This window comes from Plecotus auritus (assembly GCF_963455305.1).
Source record: "Plecotus auritus genome assembly, chromosome: 7".
In the NCBI taxonomy this organism is placed as follows: domain Eukaryota; kingdom Metazoa; phylum Chordata; class Mammalia; order Chiroptera; family Vespertilionidae; genus Plecotus; species Plecotus auritus.
Window position 1 is genome coordinate 172,073,280 of NC_137774.1, and position 16,656 is coordinate 172,089,935.

A 16,656-nucleotide genomic window follows, 5' to 3' on the forward strand; every position below is an offset into this window, starting at 1 on the left:
ATCATTTAATCCTCACATCAATGCTTTGAGGTGTGGGGAGATGATGTTACCTCTAATTTACAGATGAAGGAACTGAGCTCAGATTACACGATATACTTCTCTGTGGACAAAAATCCACCCTGTTTAACAGATTACGTTCTTATCCCAGTTAACTCTCTTGACATTTCATGCTGTTGATTCTTTGGGATGAGTCAACTTGGATTAAAACAAATCAATCATCTCTACTTAGAAAATCATTCTGAGTACATGTTCTGCCAATATAAATTGGAAGTTTGTTAATAAACATTATAAATATATGAGTATTTGCAGTAAGGACAACCTAAGAGATGGACTAAAACTTGGAATCAAGAGTATAGGACCAAAAAAAAAAAAAAAAAAAAAAAATCCAACTCCAAATTAACAACTAAGAGGAATAAAGACCTACTTATTATCTCATCACAATGTCATCAAATGACAACAAATCTGGCTCTTTTAATAAGTTCTTCTTTCTAAAACACACTTACCTGAACTGGATGAATAAGACCTTGGTTTAGAGTCAATGCAATGACATTTAGGGCAAAGTGGCGTACACTTGATTGGGTGTGAAAAAACGCCTCAAGCACCTGTTTGAGGTAAAGCTGCATGATGGAACTACTCATCCCTGAGGAAACATCACCCATTTCTTTTAAATCTTCCTGTTTTGCAACTTTCTTCCCTACAAAAGGAAGTAAAAATATTAAGAACATGTACACTAACCTTTACTTAAATATACCAAAGCAGACCACAACCAAAAGCACAAAACGTTAGAGCTAGTGCTCTGGCTCAATGGCTCGTAATTTTTTTTTTTTTTTGGTCTTCGTTAGAGGTCCGTTTGAGAACCTGATAACTACAATCCCTCTCCTCCCTCAAAATGTTAATGTCTACACCTATATTAAATTGTATAATTTTAGGGAGTTTATGAAAACCCTTAAGCCTAGATATGGACTTAAGGACTCCTTCTGAACTGAATTCCTTCATCTAATAGATAAGGAAATTTTGATACCTGGATTAAAAATGAGTCAGAGTATTCTAATTGTAGCCACACTGCAACATTAAAAAATATATTTTCACTTACAGTCTCTATCTGCCTGCTGCATTCGTGTATCCTCTTCTTGTAGGTAGGTCTGGAGGTTTTTTAACACTTGTATTTTTAAATTTACTGAGGAGTTCTTATCAGATAAGATATTATTATATAGATTTTTCACCTCTTGCTCAAACATTAGACTTGGATGCTGAATGAAGGCAAATCCTAAAGAAATGAGAAAAAAATCTTTTGATATAGTCATAGTAAAATTAAATATAACATTTAGTGACAATGTTGATAAATTACATAAAAAACTCCTTATTTCAAAACTTAAAATGACTGGAAGAATATGCTGGTGGCCTTACCTAGAGAAGTATTAGAGCAGGCACTTCTTTCCCCATGAATTAAAAACAAGAAATTGCATTTCAAAGGAGTATTTCACACAAGAGGAAACCTTGAGGAGGGAGCAGGGTCTACTGGCTAGGGGAATAGATTAGGAGTCAGGAGTCTTGGGTTCTATTTCTGGCTCCACCACTGACTTGTAGTGTGACCTTGGGTGTGTCACATAATCTCTCTGTGCCTCAATTCTCCATCTGTAAAATTGGGGACAATAATATTTACCACCCACCTACCTCAAAGGGATGTTTTCAGGATTTAAGAGGTAATGTCTATAAACATATTTTAGATCCCCAGCAGAAAGTACTATTTTGGCATTATTTAAAAAATATATTTAAATATATCCATTTGATGAAACAGAATAATTCAAAATAAAGCTAAAAATATTTTCCATTTACTTCTCATATGGCATTATAATGAAGCCACAAAGCTGAATTCTATAACAAGTTAATATAGTAAATTACTATTATCTATGTTTATTTGTATAAAATAGTAATTTATGTGAGATAAAATGAAGGTCCTTGATGATGGCAAGTATTATTGATACCAAATAACAAACTAAATTCAAAGCAAAGAGTGATCAGATAACTAGCCCAAGGTCACACAGGATAACTATGGCCCAGGCAAGATTTTTTTCATTAACTGGTCTAGAGGTACTATTTTTAAAATGGTACTGCTTATTTAAGTTAGTATTTACAGCCTGGCCAGTGTTGCTCAGTGGGTTGAGCATCCTCCTGGGCAGGGTACATCTCCATTCCCAGTAGGGGGCATGCAGGAGGCAGCTGATTGATGTTTCTATCTCTCCCTTCCTCTCTCTCTCTAAATCCCTGGGTTTCACATCGTGAATTCAACCAACCACAGGTCGAAAACAGTATTTTTGACCTGAGGCTGGGAATCTGTGGATGCGGAGGGCTGACTGTATATAATGCTCTCTGCCAATTCATAAAAGCAACTTGGGCCTCTTTGGATTTTAGTATATGGTGGAGTCCTGGAACCAGTCCCTCAGATACTAAAGGATAACTTAAGTTTTTGGGGAGTCAAAAGATTTTCAAATGTGTGAGAGTGGATGCTCCTAACCCCCATGCTGTTCAAGGGTTAACTGTACTTGTTCTCTGAATCAACTGTAGTACTATTAGTTTTGCCACTTATGTCCAGACTAAATATTCAAAGGTACACATTTGGCTTGAATATAATTTATTGAATATAATAGTATCAATATAATTTCCTAGTAAGTGATATCTGAATTTTTACTATATTTGCTAAATGTAATTTCTGAAAGGGAAGGAGAAATATGATAACAAAATTTAAACTTATTTAAAGAAATCAGTAACTGTTTAATGAGATCTGAGTAACTTAGAATCTTTTATTACATTATTTTAGTTCAAAAGACTAATATAAATGATTGTCCATACATATTAAATTATAAACCTTGTTAATGTTACCAAAATAAAGTTTCAAAGTAAGTTATTAACTTTATTGAGTAATTTTACATGTATTTGCACAAAAAACAAACAATAAAAAACAAAAACCTGGACAGAGTATTTTTCTTGTATTGTTTTAAAGTGCATTCAATCCAGGTACTTTAGTGCTGTCTCTTTCTATTTCTCCTGTATCCCATGACCCATCCAGATAAGCCACAAACCCTAACCTTCTGCAAAGGCATGCATTTGCTATATCAATGTTCCTAAAAAATAATAATATGGGATATACATACAAATTGTTTCAAGTATTTCTGTATGAATAAAAGCCAGTGTAGACTGCCCACTATCTTTACTAGAAATGCCAGGCAAATATAATGATAAAGCTTTGAAAAAAAAAAAAAAAGAAAAAAGAACAATTTTAAAAATATGCAATAGCACAAAATTCTTCGAAATCATCGTTCTGTATCAAAGTGCTTGAATGAATGTTCTTTTTACAAAAATACATTTTTATTGATTTCAGAGAAGGGAGAGGTAGAGAGAGAGAAACATCAATGATGAGAGAGAGTCATTGATCGGCTGCCTCATTGACCTCCCACGCTGGGGATCGAGCCCACAACCTGGGCATGTGCCCTGACCGGGGATTGAATCGTGACCTCCTGGTTCATAGGTCAACGCTCAACCATTGAGCCACACCAGCTGGGCTTGAATGAATGTTCTTATGAAACCCTATAAAGTAGGGGAAGGAGACAGTACTATCATGTCTATTTTATTAATTAGGAAACTGATTAACAGAGATGTTATGTGACTTGCTCAAGGTCACCAGGAAGTCATTGGCTGGCTAGGAATGGAATCCAGGTGTTTTAACTCCCACTTCTATATTCTACACAGCAGATCCTACTATGAATAGAAACATACATAAATAAATGAACAGTTTAGATTCACAATATTTTAAAACTTGCTCAACCTCTCAAACAACTAAAACTATAATGAAATTTAGACTTAACTTACCTAGACCAATGATGGCTTTTGTTTGTACTTCCTCATCTGAATGTTTTGTAAAATACATCAATAGTTCAAGTACTTTATCCTTTATGTTAACCTAAGGGGAAAAATCAGTATTATAAAGAAGGGTAATTTAGATCAGTTTTCAACTATAAAGGAAAAAAAACACCTAATAGCAAACAATGAGAATTTCCACATGCAAACTTGACTAAAGAATAAGTCACCAATAAGTTTATAAATCAGTAAATTTTAGAATAGTGGCATTCAAAATAAAGATCTGTGACAAAGAAACTTGTGCCAGAATGTAAATAATGTACTACTCCCGCACTGAGAATGGGGAAACACTGAAGTCACTGCTGACCTAAACAGTGCACCTACTCTGATAAAGCTGATATAAGCTGTGCTTACTTACCTTATCACAGACCAGTAATAAACAGTTCATGGATCAGCAGTCTGAGGACCATATTTTGAGTAGCACTGTCCAGAGTGCTTATTAAATCAGACTAATGCTGCCTTCATACTGGATCATTTTAGTCATTTTCCGTGGACAGGGTCACATAGTTCTATTTTATTACAATATACTAAGTAATTAATATTAAGATCTTTACCTTACTGTTGCCCTTAAAATCTTCCAGATCAAAATCAAAATGCCGACATAGTGCTCCAACAGTGAAAAGGGATCTAAGAAGTGCTGGTTTGTTTGATAGAAGTGAAGTGTTATTTGGATCTTCTTGGTGCTGAATTTTTAATTTTGAAATGGCACCTAATAAAAGTTAAGTAATATTTATTTATAACAAACCCTTAATTCTTAAATTATTATGTTCAAATAATTATTGCTAATGAACTGTGACTGAATTTTACTAATAGTTCTAAGTATTAAATATGTCTAGGATTATGAGGACACTCCTCAGAGTCTAATAGAATTAATGTAAGAAAAAGATATTTAAATTTTATTTTACACACTGGGCAGAAAACTTACCAACATTTACTTAGAGGAGATACATTTCTTAAGTAATCATATTGGGTTATTAAGAGAATACAAAAGATACTAGAAAATACCATTTCTAATATCACACCTGTTACAATTCCCCAAATACTACCCTTAATCAGATGCATTCAAAGGAGGACATTGCAGAATCTAGCAGAATAATTTTAAAGTCCCGACATTGAACTTACCATAGTATCTATTGAAACAGGCCCATACAAATTTAAAATTTTGTGTCACTTTATTTACAACGGCCCCAAGACAGCTCACACAATGTTGTACTACCTAAAAGATATAGAAAAGATTGCTATTTAGACAAAAGTTAAAGACGAAGGTAAAAACAAAAGATCAAGTTCTCATTTGTGAACTGCGTGCTAACTGATAGAATGCTTACAGTCATGCCATATTTGATGATCAGCTTCATTAGATCTTCTTCAATAGTGGCAAGGAAAGTTTCACTGGGATGCTCCATCAGTGGTACCACCAGTTCTAGGATTTTTGCAACATTGCAGATAACCATGAAATCATTCTGTGTCTAAAAGGATAAAATTAGTACTTTATGAGTATAAAAAATCTAAAAAGAAACTATGTACAGTTCTATCTATTTGGAGGTTGAAGTATTAAATATGTAAAATTTGTTAAAAAAACACACACACAACACAACCCATTTAGAAAAGAGCTTTTTTAAAGTATGAAGGGAAGAGTCTCAGTTTTAGGATCCTGGATTCTAGCTACGCCACTAACTTACCATGTGATCTTTGGGTCACTTAATCACAATGTCACAGTTATTGTTTTTTCCCCTAAAATTTAATACAAGACAATTCTGAACAAAAGTATTTAAATATTAACAGAATTTTACCTAGATTGATACAGGTTTTAACAGTAGTATTTTTCAAAATGGGGCATGTTAACCGAGTAGTTTCTCAATTAGGGGTGAGTTTGTCCCCCAAGGAATATTTGACAATATCTGGAGACATTTTTGGTTATCACAAAAAGGGTACAGGGGGGTACTACTGGCATCCAGTGGATAGGAGATGCTGTCAAACATCCTACAATGCTCAGAACAGTTCTTGACAACAAAAAAATAATCCAGCCCTAAATGTCAATAGAGCTGAGGTTGAGAAGCCCTGTGTTATCCTTTTTATGATTGGATCCTTAATTTATCAACAAAAGCACAGGAACAATAAAATCTTAGATTTAAATGTAAAAAAAAGACCACAGAAAAAAGCGAAAAAAGCATTTATCATATGTAAGGTAGGCTTACAGTAGTTCCCCTTATCTGTGGTTCCCTTTCCATGGTTTCATTTACCTGGGGTCAACTACAACTCAAAAATATTAAATGGAAAATTCCAGAAATAAACAATACGTAAGTTTTAAATAGTGTGCCTTTCTAAGTAGCGTGATGAAATCTTGTGCTGTTCTACTCCATCCTGTCCAAGACATGAATCATTCCTTTGTCCAGCATATTCACGATATTTACATTCCCTGCCTGTTAGTCACTTAGTAGCCATCTTGACTTATCAGATTGACTCTCCCAGGATCAAAGTGCTTGTGTTCAAGTAACGGTTATTTTACTTCATAATGGCCTTAAAGTACAGGAGTAGTGATGCTGGTAACTGTGATATGCCAAAGAGAAGCCATAAAGTGCTTCCTTTAAGTGAGAGGGTATGTATGTATAGGATAAAGCACAGTACACATAAGGTTTGGTACTATCTGCAGTTTCAGACATCCACTGGGGGTCTTAGAACGTATTTTCTGCAAATGTGGGGAACACTGTATGCAAAACTTTGTATTTGCATAAATATAAAAAGTTGTGTAAAATGTTTTCAAAGTAACCCTACTTTCCAAAAAATGCTGTTGCAAATGAGGACTATTTATGCAAATTACATTACAGTCCAGATTCTAGAGGCAACAGACTAGGACTGGTTGGCTGTGCAATATTGGGCAAGTTACTTATATTCTCTAAGCTTTCGTTTCCTTATCTGTAAAACGGACAAGAATGGTATCGACTTCACGAAGTAAATGAAAGAATGTATGTAAAATTCTTCACAGTGCTTGGCATTATGCTCAGTAAATATTAGCTATTATTATCAGCCATAAGATTACATATTAATCCATTTATTTCTGGATGTAATACAAGCCCTAAAAATAGAAGTAGGGTCTCACAAGTATAATATGTTGATTTTATATACTTATCTTCTGCTACTTTCCTCAATTCTTAACATTTCTCAGGACATCCTAAGATTTTCATTTAGAACTTACTAATTTACAGAACAAAAAAATCTGACTATACAGCAAAACAAATTTAGTAGAGAAAACTGTTAAAATTAGCTCCTTAGGAAAACTGAGAAAACAGCAAGTGAAAAACTACATTATAAAGTTTTCAAAGTATTTTAAAATTTAGTGTTTGTAATAAGCCACTTAACTCACCACGTTACCATATAAATTGCTGCATTATTTTACTTAAATTTTCACATTTGATTCTAGGAAAACTTAGTATGTGTAATATTAACTTAAAATAACAGCCTAACATCTGTGACATACTAAATTTCTATATTCAACATATTGGTGTATGGTAAAAATAAATGTTTAAAATAAAATATACTAAAAATGACAAATTAAAAGCAAATTCAGAATCCAAAAGACATTAAATTTCTCAATGATAGAACTCTACCTCATTTAACTTTGCGATCTTAATAATAGTTACAACATTTACTAAGCATATATGGAGTGTTTGGCTTAATGAGAAATGGTGCCTGAACTTAATACATCAGAAAAATGTTTGCAGATAGCTTGCTATAAATATTAGAACAAAAATTTGAGTACATAACACAGATCTGTCAGTTAAAATAACTGTCATCTGTCAGTGAAAATGTGAATGACACTGAATGCTAAAGTTAAAATATTTAGTACACGGTTTCTATAAAGAGAAAAATAGGAAGCTCTATACTTACACTACATTTAGTCGTAAGGTATGGCTGCATAGTCATGGCATGTTTAACCATGAGCTGGGGTCTAATTTTGCTGAATAAGAACAAAGTGGTTATGCAAGCCACCAATCTTCCAGAGTTCACACCTTTATTGTCAGAGTCTGAAAAAACAAACAAGAAATAAGACACTAAAATACGACAAGGCAGTGAAAATTACACAGACTATTATTTAAATTACTCAATATTATCCTCTTAACAGATTCAACACATTCATCAATATAATCATTAACGTTTCTTATGATACTAGACTTCCTGCACTTCATTTTTATCTTTAATATATAGATTACATATATTAAGAATAAAGGACAAAGAGGCTGCACTATAGAAGGCTAATTTTTTCCCTGAGGGGAGGAGGATTTAAGTTAAAAAACAGAATGGAAGTTGGGAAGTTTAGAGATGGGCTTTTGGGAAGAGACAAGATGTTGGTTATATCTAAAAATGGATACAAGTCAATATGGGAAAGAAAGTTAGCAAAGGGAGACAAAACCAATTTAGCTGAGGTGATACTGTGTTTAAAGATACTGGGGGAACAATGAAGCTGTAGTAGAAGAATGTTAAAAGATGGGAGTGAGAAATTAAGAAGTTGGACCAGTGCTACATTAAAAAGGAAAACAAAACACTATTCAGGTGAGAGGAAAATGTTGCTAGTTAGAATGGTTCTTGGATGGCAAATTAGTTTTTAGAGGAGATTAGCAACTTTTTAATATCAAGAGACAACAGTATCACCCTTAAAATCTAGGATAGAGAAAACAGAACAAAAAGAAAAAAAAGGTACACATGGAAAATGAAAAAAAAAAAAAAACATTAAAGAAAAAATACTGCATAAAAATATAAAGGGTTATCAAGTTTCCGTAGGTGCCATAAATGTACCTCTGTAAGAGGCAACTGGCCCCCATATTGGAGAATGACCCCAATATTATTCCTCATTAATGTACATCAGGTGATGCAAGTCATGTTAGTCTTGTGTGCTTTAAGCAATAGATATCAAATCTGACTTTTATAGTTTTCATATAATTATTTATATTTTGATTAACAATTTTAGACATGTCACTGATTAATTTGCTAAATAACACTAATATTTAAGAAAAAATTTAAATTAAAGATATTAATAGCTTACTAGCTCAAGCAAGATTAAGCACGTTTTTATATAACAATTAAAAATAATATTAGGAATATATTACAAATCATTTAAAAACATTTTTATAATAGTTAAACCAATTTCATTTTGAGAGAAAATTTTATAGGATTTAAAATATATCAAACAGTTTTTGAATGAGTGCAATTAGCTAAGTATGTATTAGCCCCCGGACTTCCTTTTATTCCTGCTCAGTATGACATCTAAAATGATATGCTACCGAAAGGTATGTGAAAGAGATGAGGCCCATGCTTTATTGCTCGATAGTCTTAGTCAACCTTAACAATATAATCAAGGCTGCAACATCAAACAAAAAACAGATTTCATTCAAGAGTGAAGTAGTTCAGTATTAGGCTAAGCAGAGCCAGAGGCAAAAATGAGAAATATGCCCAAAGTATTTTAAAATATCTTATAAAATCAACTTAATGACCAATATATAAAATGTCTTACCAGCTAGAGATTCCTCATATTTAAGAATGTGCTCAACTAGGTTATCAACAAGTTGAGTACAAGCTTTCTTCACAGGTTTATATGAGGAATCCTCTTCGGACTTCAACAACTATATATGTATATATATAAAAAAAAAGATCCCAGTATAATTATTCATTAGGCAATAATAATAAAAACGCATTTAATGTGTCCATAATAAGCTTTTCAATTTATTAACAATTTAATACTGAAAATGCAAATAAACAAAAATATAAAACAAATGTTTAAAAAATAACTTATAAACCAGTAATTTATAAATACTTTCAAACAATTTTAGTATGAAGTATTTAAATTGCTGTATGTGGGACCTGAGGTAGGATATGGGAGAAATTAGAAAGGTGACCTTCTTTTAAGAGTACCACTCAATGCTAGTTGAATTATTTTAAAGAATTAGAGTTCCATTCCTCATTATTCCAAGTCCTTTAATGTCTCAAAAATTATATGTGTTAATTACATCATTTATAAATTATAACTATATCTGAATTGCACCTTAAATTTTGGACTTATAAAACATAAGTCTATATTTCTTCTGTGTTATCCTTTGCCAAATTATTAATGAACAATGTTAGAAAAGTGTTATAAGGAAGAGATCAGTCTAACTATAGCCAACCCCACTAAAAACACCCCCCAAAAACCCCATCCCATTCAATCTTTCATAATCATAGCTCAATGCAATGGTAAAGTCATCAGAGGCATATCTATTTTGTTTAATGATTAGCTAATACAATTCTGGGGCTATTAAATCAGTTGAAATGTGTATTTGATCTCTATGAGGAGTTCCAATGCTGTCCAATATAGGTTTCTGCAATGATGGAAATGTTTTATATCTGCGCTGTCCAATATGGATGCCCTGAGCCACATGCAAATACTTAACACTTGAAATGTGGCTAGTATAACTAAGGAATTAAAATTAAATAAAATTGCACATTAATTTAAACGTAAAAAACGTGGCTGATACTGGAAATGCACACATTTACACTTTCACTGCAAGATGCATGGATGATTAAACCAACTAATAGCAATCAGAATAACATAACGCATACACTGCCCCCACCTTAAACTTAAAGAAATAAATCAAAGCAGAAGACTTCAATTTACCCAGTTTCAATTCTGAACAGCAAATTCTCTTTGTCCTACTCCGTAACTTAATTCCTTAAGCAGAGATTAAAATTGCATGCTGGCCTGGTCTTTTTCAGGCAGGAGTAGAAAACAATTCCCTCACCCCTGTTTTTGCTTTTTCTTCTCCAAGACATCAAGTATACACAAAAGTACTAATCATAAATGTTGGTTCATGACACACCATCAATAATGTAGTTGCTGTTTTAATTTACTTATAACAATTCACTGTGAACCCAACTCAGGAATAAGAATAATTCCAATAATTTATATTTCCCAATGTGGTCCTTCCATTATGATATCTTCCTTTTTCACTTTCAAGGTAACCACTATGAGGAATTTGATCATTTCTTTGCTTTAAAAAATGATCTAAGCTGTATACTGTTTATAATCTTGCCTGATTTTTCAACTTTGAAAAAGGCATACGGGATGTAGTTGTCTATATCTTTTTGCCTTTTTCATTCAACATTATGCCACTAACTGCAATCCAGGCTGTCGCATGTAACTGTTATTTGTTTTTACCACTACATAACAAGCCATTGTGTGTCTATACTGCAATTCATTTATCCATTCTTCTGAAGTTAGGATAACTACAATTTTAGTGGTATAATGAACACTCTTTGTCTTTAGGTGCACATATGCAAGATTCTATTGGTTATATGTACCTCACAGCGAAATTGCTGGATCATAGGACACATGAATGCTCAACTTTATGAAATAATGCCGTTTTTAAAAATTGGTTGTAATATGTTCTCAATTAGTAGCAGTGTTTAAGAGATATTTAATTAATTTCTTCTCCAAAATTTACCATCTGACTTCTCAATTTTTGCCAATCATGTGGGTATAAAATGTGGTCCAGATTTGTTATTCCCTGAATTACTAATGAGGTTGAACACCATAAAGGCCGTATGTGCGATTTCCTCTATAAAATGCCTATTCATGACTTTTACTAATTTTTCTGCCAGGACTCTTGCCTTATATTGGTTTGTAGGTGCGGAGTTCATTATATCTTCTTAATAACAACAGTTTCTCAGTTACATATATGTCAAGTATCTTTTCTCAGTTGGTGACTTGTGGTTTTCACTTTTTTTTAAAAAACATATTTTATTAATTTTTTACAGAGAGGAAGGGGAGGGATAGAAAGTTAGAAACATCGATGAGAGAGAAACATCGATCAGCTGCCTCCTGCACACCTCCTACTGGGGATGTGCCCGCAACCAAGGTACATGCCCTTGACCGGAATCGAACCTGGGACCTTTCAGTCCACAGGCCGACGCTCTATCCACTGAGCCAAACTGGTTAGGGCTTCACTTTCTTTAAGAGGTCTTTTGATTCCTAAATGTTCTTCATATTAAGGTAGTAAAATTTATCAACCTCTTTTTAAGGTTAATGGCTTTTGTGACTTAAGAAATCTTTTTCCCCCCAAAATTGAAAAATGTATTCACATACTATTTTCTTAGAAGCTTTAAAAGATTTCCTTTAATCTACATTGCATTGATTGTTGAGGTGAAGTAGGAATCAATTAAAAAAAAAATTCCTTTTAGAAAGCCAGTGGTCCCAGCCCATTTACTGAAAATCCTTTCCACATTAACTGCAGTGCCACTTCTATTTCATAGTAATCACTAGAGGCTCAGTGCACAAAATTCATGCACTTGGGGAGGGGTGTCCCTCAGCCCAGCCTGCACCCTCTCCAATCTGGGACATCCCTCTCACAGTCCGGGACTGTTGGCTCCTAACTGCTCACCTGCCTGCCTGCCTGATTGCCCTTTACCGCTTCTGCCTGCCAGCCTGATCACTCCCTAACCACTCCCCTGCCGGCCTGGTCACTCCCAATTGCCCTCCCCTGCTAGCCTGATCTCGCCCCCAACTGCCCTCCCCTGCCGGCCTGATGGCCCCCAACTGCCCTCCCCTGCTGGCCTGATCTCGCCCCCAACTGCCTTCCCTGCAGGCCTGATCTTGCCCCCAACTGCCCTCATCTGCTGGCCAATTTGGTTCTGATTAGTCGGTTTCTATGCCTGTCAGGGTCAAAATCTCTGCCTCCTAGACAGCCACTGGCTCCTCACAGTTGACCCAGATTTGGTTCAGATTGGTCGGTTTCTATGCCAGTCGGCGTCAAAAGCTTCGCCTCCTAGGCAGCCATTGGCTCCTTACAGTTGACCCAGATTTGGTTCTGATTGGTCCGTTAAGCCAGTCAGTATCTCTGGGCCTATAAACGGAGCCTGATCAGAAAGGCGGGGCTGATCAGCAGCCCTGGTGGAGGCCTGGAGAGAAATGGAGGCACGGCTGCTGACCAGGCCTGGAGCTAACGATAGAGGCAAGTGCTGATCAACAGCTGCCACAGAGGCTACGGATCAGACCCCCCTCAGCAGTCAGTGTTGGGTCACTGTGCCTGCAGCCATAGCAGTCAGCGCTAGGTCGCCACGGCAACCCAGCGCTGACTGCAGGACTGACTTCTGGTTGGTCGAGCCTCCCGGTCATTGTGGATGTGACAGACCCAGGGTTTTTACATATTAGGATAACCTATATATGTGGGGGGTTATTACTGGGCTCTATCTTGTTCCACTGGTTTATTTAGAACCATACAATCTTAAAATAACCTTGGGAGTCTTTCCTACTCTAGAACTTTTGGGAATAGTTTGAGAAGGGTAGGTGTTAGTTCTTCTTTAGTATCATACAATCGTAAGTACTATATCTTTAAAAATTAGTCCTGATGTATGGTAAGGCAAATCAGTATTTGTTCATTTTTCAGAGGCAACAATTATTTACTAGTAGTTCTTTACTTTTCCAAACACATTTTATAATCACCTTGACATGTTTGATGAATATTTTTTGTTCTTGATTTTGATGAGCTCTTTTAACATTCTCCCATTTAGCATAACTTTCATTTTAGGTTTTGCAGTTTATTCTGTCAGATTTTATTCCTAGTTTTTTAGAAGTTATCATTCAAGGGTATTAAATTTTATTTAAAAATGTCCTGGGTCCTCTGAAATGATTACTGAAATATTTATTCTTTAATGTTAAATCACACATACACACTGATGCTAAACCATGAGTATGTAAATATGTATGCTTATGAATATGTATATACACACATCTTACTTTGGATGTATTTACAAGTAAATCGTAGATATCAGTATACCCCCCTTTTCTTTTGAGATAAAATTTACATGAAATGTATAAATCTTGAGTGTACATTTGCTGAGTTTTATTAAATGAATTCACCATTATAATTCAAACTCCAACAAAGATATAGAATAGTAGTTCTCCATCTTTAGCTTATCAGAACCATCTGGAGAAGCTGTTTAAATATGCAATGATGGGCCCCACCTTCCAAGTTACTCATTAACAAAGCCTGGGGTAAAGCCTTAGCACTTGCATTTCTGACAAACCACAGGTAATCTTGATAACTGTTAGAACCACTGACAGACCACTACTATTAACCCAAAAGTTCTCTCATATTTTCTTCCAAGCCAATCCCTGGCCCCTGCAACCATTCTTCTGATTTTTCACAATATAAATTAGTTAGCCTCTGCTAGAACTTCATATAAATAGAATTGGAATATGTCCTCTTCTGTGTAAAGCAAGCATGTCAAACTGGCAGCCCACGGGCCGCATGTGACCCACAATGAATATTTTTGGGGCCCAGCCAACATACCGGTATGTAAGAAACGCCTTAATAAAAATTTCGTAACTTAATTTTTACAATATCCTGTTATACATAATTATTAATAATGAACTACAATGTCACTAATGACTGATTACTAAAATTGTGTTGCATTTATTTCCCTTACGCGCAGGCGCACCATTTCTCTCCACTAATACTAGCAGCGAATATTTTAGCAGCCGATTGCCATGTCATTAGTCTTGGACTGACTTGTTTGGTGTGAGCAACAGGAAATATTTCGCTTTCAGAGAACAAGAAAAATAGGTTTATTTGCATTACGCTTATTAATTTGTGGAGTTATTCAGTGTCTGGTAAGTTAATGTTCAAGAAAAAATATTGATTTTTATTAAAATGTTCTATTATTTTATGTTAACGATTACACATTTATTTCAGCCCTTTGTATTCAGCATGTCTCTATTGAAATAAACCTGTGTTTCTAGTAAAATTGAAGCTTTTGTTTTTTTGCAGCCCACATAAAATTAAACCTTGTTTATTTGGCCCATGTTAGCCTTTAGTTTGACATGCTTGATGTAAAGCTTCCTTTACTCTGCATAAATATTCTTATTGTTCATTTATGTTGCTGTATAAAAAAGGATAAAATAGTGCCATTTGCAACAACATGGATGGACTCTGAGAACGTTATGCTAAGTGAAATAAGTCAGTCAGAAAAAGCTAAGAACCATATTATTTCACTCATATCTATAATAATAAAAGGGTAATGTGCTAATTAGACCAGACGTCCTTCTGGACGACCTTCCAGAAGAAGCTGTGGTGGCAGGGGCCGAGCCCCTTGCCCGTGCATTGGGCCTCTAGTGTGGGATATAAACTGAAACTCATTAACACAAACAGCAGTGTGGTGGTTGCTAGAGGGAAGGGGGTTGAGGGACAAAGGGTCCTAATATAAGGTGACAGGAGAAGATTTGACTTTGGGTGGTGGGCACATGGTGCAATATACAAATCTTGTAACATAGAAACCCACACCTGAAACCTATATGTTCATGTTGACCAATGTCACCCCAATCAATTTAATAAATAAAATTGAAAAAATAATACTATTGATACCACTTAGCAATAAAAAGGAATAAAATATTACTATACTGCCAATATTCTCCTAATTAAGAGAAGAAAAACACAACTTAAGCCAAGTGGACTTCTAATCATACAAGCTGCATGATTCCAATGAAATAAAATTCTACTAAAGGTACAATTATAGTGGCAAAAAGTAGACCAGTAGTTTCCTAGGATCAGAGGGAGGGGATCCATTACAAAGAGGCACAAGGAAGCTTTTAAGGGTGATATTCTATATCTTAATTGTGCTGGAGGGTTACATCAGTGTATATAATTATTAAAATTAAAACTGTATACCTAAAATTAGTGAATATTTTTGCATGTAAATTATGCCTCAATAAAACATTTTGGTTGTTAAAATATCATTAAATACTATTTTATTACTAAAAATATTGCTTAAAATTTAAAAGCTAAAAATTTAAAAGTAAACAGAAGAAATCAACTTCACTAGACAGTAAATTGTTGATATAATCAAACAGAAAAAAGTTATTTCAAGATAGATTTCTAATGATATGCTAAAGATAAAAAGAAATGAAAAAATATCAAGCTATATTCAATAATCTTACGGTTAATATAGTGGGGCAAAGCAAATAAAAATTGTGTTTATTTCCTTGGGAACCAATTTTCACACTTGGAGGAAAGAATAAAATAAAATAAAAAGAATCTCATGATATAAAATTTGAGTTAAAAATATCAATATAGTGGTTGAATATCAACCCATGAACCAGGAGAGCACTGTTCAACTTGTAGTCAGGGCTTGATCCCCAGTGGGGGTTGGGGGTGGGGGAGGCATGAAGGAGGCAGCTGATCTATGATTCTCATCATTGATGTTTCTATCGCTCTCCCTCTCCCTTCCTCTCTCTGAAATCAATAAAATTCATTAAAAAAATCAATATAAATTCTTGATTTCTTTGTTCTTTTTCTAAGAAAACACATATTTTAATAAGGTCCAAAGCTATGATAACCCTTAGCAACAAACAGCCACAGCACCCAGATTATTCCCACTGAAGAGAATTAGAACTCTTTGGAAAAATGACTGATTTCAGATTTGGGGCAGGAAATGTACAAGGTAAGTCTAGGGCATCTTGTAGAGGCAGAAGTTATTCAGGTTACAAAAGAATAGTAAGGTTACATCAAAAGTATATAAGACCAACTTGAAGGGACTAACAATGGGCAAAGATGGGACAATCAGAGCTTCAAAAAGAATTATGACTACAACAAATTAAAATACATCAAAATCATAAAAATCAATTCATACTGATATTAAAAAATGAAAAAACTAACTAGTCATATTTGGAGGATGATATAAAAACTCATTATTGGGAAAACTAAGTAATATAAACTAATC

The 16,656-nt window shown here is 34.4% G+C and overlaps 1 protein-coding gene across 3 annotated transcripts in view; it reads right to left on the reverse strand.

Moving 5' to 3' along the window:
- Positions 1-16,656, reverse strand: part of NIPBL (NIPBL cohesin loading factor) — a 187,960-nt gene that overhangs the window by 16,559 nt on the left and 154,745 nt on the right. For all 3 annotated transcript variants that reach the window (XM_080677539.1, XM_080677541.1, XM_080677540.1), the window contains 8 exons: positions 9,422-9,530; positions 7,801-7,937; positions 5,241-5,381; positions 5,038-5,131; positions 4,470-4,624; positions 3,868-3,958; positions 1,094-1,267; positions 504-694 (listed from right to left, as the gene is read on the reverse strand). In XM_080677539.1, coding sequence (XP_080533665.1) covers positions 504-694; positions 1,094-1,267; positions 3,868-3,958; positions 4,470-4,624; positions 5,038-5,131; positions 5,241-5,381; positions 7,801-7,937; positions 9,422-9,530 — 1,092 coding nt within the window. The remainder of the gene's footprint in view (positions 1-503; positions 695-1,093; positions 1,268-3,867; positions 3,959-4,469; positions 4,625-5,037; positions 5,132-5,240; positions 5,382-7,800; positions 7,938-9,421; positions 9,531-16,656) is intronic.